The sequence below is a fragment of the Neolamprologus multifasciatus genome, chromosome 2 (genome assembly GCF_963576455.1).
Source record: "Neolamprologus multifasciatus chromosome 2, fNeoMul1.2, whole genome shotgun sequence".
NCBI classification, from domain to species: Eukaryota; Metazoa; Chordata; class Actinopteri; order Cichliformes; family Cichlidae; genus Neolamprologus; species Neolamprologus multifasciatus.
This window is the reverse complement of record NC_140440.1, coordinates 16,523,272-16,530,363: the sequence shown is the minus strand read 5'-3', so window position 1 is coordinate 16,530,363 and position 7,092 is coordinate 16,523,272. Positions and strand designations below refer to the sequence as shown.

Here is a 7,092-nt window from a genome sequence, read left to right as displayed (position 1 = left end):
ACTATGTATATTGACAGTTCTGATAGGAGCGTAATGATCAATAATTTGATAGATGGCATTTGAGAAATTGTTCATCATTTCATCACATGTTCACAGTACTGCAATGTGCACATTGAAAATTCACTGATAAATGACATTAGTGATTTTGAAACCACATGGCCTCATTAGTAGTACGACTGGTCAGACTGAGTGGACCGTGATGAACTGGTTTCACCAGCTGTGACAAAAGTAGTTGAACAGATAAAACAATATGATAAAGTGGGAGAAATGATTATTTGATCCCCTGTGGAATTTTTAATAAGTTGGTATTTGATTCCCTACAACACAGACAACACAGCAAGAAGGTCCTGAGTTCAATTCCACCATCAGGCCGGGGTCTTTCTGTGTGGAGTTTGCATGTTCTCCCCGTGTTTGCGTGGGTTCTCTCCGGGTACTCCGGCTTCCTCCCACCGTCCAAAGACATGCAGTTTGTGGGAATAGGTTAATTAGATAATCCAAATTGCCACTAGGTGTGAATGTGAGTGCGAATGGTTGTCTGTCCCTGTGTGTTGGCCCTGCGACAGACTGGCGACCTGTCCAGGGTGTACCCCGCCTCTCGCCCTATGACAGCTGGGATAGGCTCCAGCGCCCCCCGCGACCCTGAAAAGGATAAGCGGAAGCGAATGGATGGATGGATGGAGATTAAACAGTTACCTATAAATCAAAGTTCTATGAAATTAGATTAAAAAAAATCAAAATCAAGCTCTTTGTCATCTTTGTAGGAAGAGAAATGCTGAGTATGACCCAAAGAACACCATGGTCACAATGGAGCACAGAGGTGGAAACATCATGTTTGGGACTTCATGGAAATGAGGGACCATTGGACAGAACCATGTATCGTGCCAACATGGGCTTTTTCACCAGGTACTGAGTCATGTTTTGTTTGTGGACCAAATACTTATCAAATACTAATTTAAACCTTTATTTAATCTGTTTACTTTTTTCTGGGTTTTTTTCAGGGGTGGGGTGATATTCTTCTCTCCTTTAAATCAAAGTACCTTTAATAAGTAGAGACGGATCATTTCTTTGTAACTGAGCAAAATTATAAATTCAGCCATCGATCAAATAGTTATTTCTCCCACTGTATGTTTGAGAAAAGAAGTTTTGCTCCAACTTTCTTTGGATGTCTACCATGATTTCTGAATAACTTGAGGTTACTCTATTCCGTAACCCCCGTTCTCTGATAACATGAGTGAGGTGTCTCACTATGGGGAACGCTCTCTCAGCGTTGTCCTCAGAAGCCTCTATATCATTACTCCAGCCAGTATTGGCTGGCAGTCGTGACGCTTGCGTCAGGGAGGGGCCACCCTCCTCCCTATAAAAGGGTGTGACGCAGCGTCACCCGTCATTCAAGATAAGCTCACCTCTTCCTCGCTTCGTGCAAGGAGGGTGATCTGGTGAGACACCTCACTCATGTTATCAGAGAACGGGGGTTACGGAATAGAGTAACCTCAAGTTCTCTTTCAAACATTCGTTTCGGTGTCTCACTATGGGGATATGCAGACTCCCGTATTGCCAGATAAGCCCATCTGAACGACTGACTGCCAATTTAGGAGGTCTCGTGGGGACCCACACTTAACACAGTGTGGGCTAGAGACGGTGCAGTGACATCCAACCTGTAAAACCTTGCAAAGGTCAAAGGTGAAGCCCAGCTCACAGCTGCACATATCTCTTCTATAGAGACACCCCTAAAAAGGGCCCAAGAGGTTGCCATCCCTCTGGTAGAATGAGCACGAAGTCCCTCCGGGGGGGGGGGGGGGCAGACCCGTGCTGGAATAAGCCAATTGGATCGCCTCAACAATCCAGTGGGAAATGCGTTGTTTGCTAACGGGCTTGCCAAGATGTGGTTTAGCCCAGGAAACAAACAGCTGATCCGACCTCCTGAAAGCCTTCGTTCTCTCCATATAGGTACATAAAGCCCTAACTGGACAGAGAGCATGTAGGCGCTCCTGTTCAGGGGAGGAGAAAGGAGGAGGGCAAAAAGCTTCCAGCTCCAATGGGGTGCATTGGAGATAAGGATTTTTGGGCACAAAGGCCAGATTTGGCCTGAGTGTGACTCTAGAGTTATCCCGCGTGAATCGGGTGCACTCTTTGTGTATTGACAGCGCATGAATATCACTGACACGCTTCGCAGATGCGAGAGCCAGGAGCAATGCAGTCTTCAAAGACAGGATTTTTATTTCCACCTGGTTTAGTGGTTCAAATGGTGGCTGTGAAACTGCCCCCAGCACCAGGGATAAATCCCACGTGGGAACGAGAGGTTTAGACACCGGGTGGAGCCGTCGTGCCCCTTTCATGAAACGGCAGACTAGCGGGTGATGGCTCACCGGGCCATCCACGAAGCCCACATGGCAGGCTGAAATGGCTGCTAGATATACTTTAATTGTGGAAAAGGCCTTTCCTTTATCTAACAGTTCTTGGAGAAAGGAGAGAATTGTTATCACAGAGCATTGAAAGGAGAGAGTGTGAGACTTTCCTCACCATTCCTCAAATACCCTCCACTTGTTCTCATACAATGATCTTGTGGAGGGGGCTCTAGCACTCTGAATAGTGGCTATAACACCCTGGGGGAGTCCTGCCGTACTCAGATTCAACCTCTCACGGGCCAAGCCCACAGGGCAAGGCGCTCGGGGTGAGGGTGAAAAATCTCCCCCCTGGCTTGGGAGACTAGGTCTCGTCGGAGAGGGAGAGGCCAAGGTTCGCTCCACAAGAGGGGCACAATCTCCGCTAACCAGTGGGACCTCATCCACCTTGGGGCGATCAATATCATTGTTAGCCCTCTCTCTCTCACTCTGGTTAGAGTGGGAGAAATTAAGGCCAGCGGAGGGAACGCATAAAGCAGAGCATGTGGCCAGTTGTGAGCTAATGCGTCTACCCCTAGCAGAGCCTCCTGGTCCCTCAGGGAGAAATACAGTGGACACTGAGCGTTCTCCCTCGAGGCAAACAGATCGACCTGTGGCTGGCCAAAGCGGGTCCAGATTTGGGTCACCACATGTGGGTGCAGGGTCCAGTCCCCGTACTGCGGGTTTCCCCTGGACATTAAGTCTGCTCCCAAGTTCAGAGCTCCTGGAATGTGAGTAGCTCTCAGTGACAACAGATTGATGCTGCTCCACATGATCAGTCTGCGAGCCAGCATGTGCAAGGGAGGGGAATGTAACCCGCCCTGTCTGTTGATGTATGCCACAACAGTGGTGTTGTCTGTTCTGATCAGAACATGGTGGTTTCTCAACAGGGGAAGGAAGTGTCTCAGTGCTAGAAATGCTCTAGCAATTCTAGCCAATTTATGTGAGCACCCCTCTGTTGTGAGCCCCAGCTGCCGCTCACTGCTCTGCCCTCGTGAGTAGCACCCCAGCCCGTGAGACTCGCGTCCATGGTCACCACCTTTCTGTCTGTGACAGCCCCCAGTGACACCCCCTGAGTGAGAAATGTGGGATTTCTCCAACAGTGGAGTGCTGCAGCGCAGTCTGCTGTCACTCTGATATAGCGGTAGGTATGGCGCTTTCGATTCAGTCTCAGTGATGCAACCCATCGCTGAAATTCCCTCATATGCAGTCTGCCTAGTGGAATGACTGCCAGTGAAGACGCCATTAATCCCAGCATCTGCAGGCATTTTCTGAATGGGAGATATCTTCCCAACTGAAAAATGCCGGCATGTGATAGCATTTTTTTTACTCTGTCCACAGAGAGACACGCTCTGTACGAGGCGGAGTTTAGAGCTATTCCTATGAAAGAGATGGCCTGAGCTGGCTGCAGGACACTCTTTTGGTAGTTTATGGTGAAACCCAGAGCCATCAGATGATCCACTGTCAACCTGGTGTGCTCTCTTCCCATTATTTCGGACTCTGATAGCAGCAGCCAATCATCTGTGTATGTTGCTATGCAGATGCCCCGCCTCTTCAGTGGGGCTATGGCTGCCACTGTGCATTTCACAAATACCCGAGGCACAAATAAAGCGCAGGAATTTTCTGTGAGGTGGGTAAATAGGGATGTGAAAGTATGCGTCCTTCAGGTCTATTGATGTAAACCAATCGCCTGGGCGCACTACATGCAGCAGAGTGGTGGTCGTCAACATCCTGAATTTGTATGATCTCAGATGCTGATTCAGAGCCCGTAGGTCCAGTATCGGACGCAGTCCCCCTCCCTTCTTGGGCACGAGAAAATACTTTGAGTAAAAGCCGCATTGGCTCTGCTCCTGGGGTATTTCTCGTACTGCTCCCTTTGATAGCAAGGTAGTTATTTCTTCTTGCAGGATCCTGGCTGATTCGCCTTTTGCAAGAGAGAAAATCACTTTGTGAAATCTGGGAGGAGTGGTTGCGAATTGCAAACGATAGCCTCGCTCTAATGTCCTCACAACCCATTCTGGCGCAGCGAGAGCTCGCCATCTCTCTATTCTTGCTGACAGCGGCCCCAAAGACAGGCACTCCACAGTAGACGGAGCTCTGGCTCCCTCTTGTGGCGGAAACTGGTCCTTCGGGCCAGACCCGACTGCGCATGCGCGGGTGGCCCGCGCTTGGCCAGCGCTTATGGGGCCGGACACCACTGAGGGAATCAACCTCGGTGGTGTCTGGGTGCGTGGGGGCATTATGTTTTTCAACATGCTTTCTGTGTTTTTCACACATTTTTCCCGTGCCCTTGGCGACATGCCTGGATGCAACGGGTGAGTTTTTAATAAACAGTGTGTTTTGTGAGACAGACATGCTTGATTCAGCTGAACAGTGTCTCGCCGTCTCTTTGTTGAAATGCGCTCTGTGGGATCCAACTCGAGTCCCAGGCGCTGAAAGGTGGAGGCAGAACACACTTCTCCGAACGGGCTCCGGAACTGAGCCCTGGAGTTTCCCTCCCACTAGGGTTATATCTGGGACTCTCCACCATTTGACCTTAGAACTGAAGAAGCCTCTCGGATGAGAGGTGAAACGTCTTCAAGTAACTTAAAGAAGTCCAGACGCTTTTCTTTGCAAGCTCCTTTGACTGAGCCCTGGAGTGAACTTGGAGCCCGGGCTGGTCCGGCTCCGATCTCCCCGTGGGGGATGTTAGGCAGTCCGCTTCTTCTTGCGGTCCGACTGCTTGGCTGGTGGTGGGGCACCCTGAGCGGCAGCAGGCGGGATCCTGGGGACCCTGGGCCGCGACCTGCGGGGCTGGGCGGCGAGGGATTTTAAACGTCGGCACGCCGGCTGGACGGCTGGTGACCTGAGCGAACGTGCGGCGACTGGGTGGAGGCACAGCCTGGGTCTTCCTAGGGAGACACAGCTGCAGGGCCTCTCCCTCTTTCTTTTTCTCCTCGCACCGTCTTTGCATGGTGGCAACGGCGGTCCCGAAAAGCCCAGCGGGGTCGATGCTTTCGTCCAGAATGTCACGTTTTTCTCTGTCCGAAAGGCCCGACAAGTTCAGCCATCTTGCCCTCTCCTGTAGGACGATGATGCTGAGGGCTCTGCCCGCCGCTTGTACTGCTGCTCTAGTGAGGTGGAGACACTGGTCCGTAACTACGCCCAGCTCTTCCCACAGCTCGCTAGCATCCGGGTTCGCAGCAGCCTGGTCCTGGAGCTCCGCCGAGTAGGCTAGCAGGAGCGATGAGGCGTTCAATGCCCTCGCGGTGGTGGCAACCGATTTATACGCCTTGTCAGCCAGGGAGGACTGCAGGCGTTCGGCCTTGGAGGGCAGGGACGGACCAGATGACATGGAAAGTTTCTGGTTTGGGTGGAGATGAGAAGCCACCAGATTCTCCACTGTGGGAATTTGGTAGATGCCCTTCTCTTTCATTCCAGCGCAGTCAAACGCCGCCGCTCCCTGCACGGGGTTGGGTGACGAAAATGGCTTTGCCCAGCAGCGTGTGACCTTGTCCACGCATTCGGGGAAAAGCGGCAGTACCTGCTTAGTAGTGCGCTTTGCTACGGGGAGCCTTTTACCCTCGTATCGTGAGGTGGAGGTCTCCGTTGTCACCGCGGGCCATGGGATTGCCAGCTTTTCAGCTGCCTGTTTTGCAACGTCAAATAGCTCCATGCCGCGGGACTGTGTGCCGGGGTTATCACAATCGGCCCCTTGTGTCGCAGAATTTCGACCAGAGGGGGCAAAGAAAACGTCGTCATCCTCGTCCGAGACGAGATGTTCCGACGCTCCCTCAGAGGATTCGCTGAGTAGCTCGTCATTAGCCTCGAGAGAATCAAACACAGCTTCGCAGCTGACCTCGGCATCATCCACCAGCGGGAGGACGATATCCATCTTGTCGCCCCAGCTGGTGCCTGGTGTGGCGGACTCAGTGTGCTCCATCGGTGGGCCGACTGGAGACAGCATTGGGTCCTCCTTCGACAAGCTAGCCTGGCGGGCTAGCCTTCGGCGAAGGCTTTTGTGGGTGAAGCGAGCGCAGTGTTCGCATATACCCGGTGTGGAAATAGCTGCTTGGGCGTGTTGCACATCACACATCACACGCGTGTCATGTGTATCTGAACCTGAGATTTTGCAACCGCAGGAGCAAATTCTGGGCAGCGGTTTGCGGTCTGCCATATTAAGGAAGCTTGGTGTAGCTAGCTTGGAATGGCTGGACGGCTAACGCTGAACTTTTTTTCTTTTCTTCTCTCGGTCGGGTAGCTATGGTGAGCTAGTATGACCTAGCTAGTGTGGTGGCTAGCGCTTGCGCTACTTGGCTTGGTGGCCGTGTGTAGCAAAGACAGATAGCTTGGTCAGCTAACTGTTGAGCTAGATGCGTGGTGGCAGCTAACACACTCTCCGACCTGGCTCTGTGGTGAAGAGCAGGTGACACGAAACGCGAGCCGTGCTAGCGCCCGGTGACCAAGGTGTTAGCTTGCTCGTGTGGACAGTTAAGCTAGCACTCACGTTCACAGTCAGGAGAGATGAGGATTCTAAGAAGCGAGAAGAGGAAATTGAATGACGGGTGACGCTGCGTCACACCCTTTTATAGGGAGGAGGGTGGCCCCTCCCTGACGCAAGCGTCACGACTGCCAGCCAATACTGGCTGGAGTAATGATATAGAGGCTTCTGAGGACAACGCTGAGAGAGCGTTCCCCATAGTGAGACACCGAAACGAATGTTTGAAAGACA

General features: G+C 51.9%; 1 protein-coding gene across 1 annotated transcript; it reads right to left on the bottom strand.

The window, feature by feature from the left end:
• Positions 1–1,178: 1,178 nt before the first annotated feature.
• LOC146524153 (uncharacterized) lies at positions 1,179–6,537 on the bottom strand. The gene is given in 4 exon segments (XM_085135010.1): positions 1,179–3,306; positions 3,309–3,988; positions 3,990–4,813; positions 5,026–6,537. Coding segments are annotated over 4 exon segments (3,693 nt in total). The 3' UTR covers positions 1,179–2,629.
• Between the last annotated feature and the right edge of the window lie 555 nt (positions 6,538–7,092).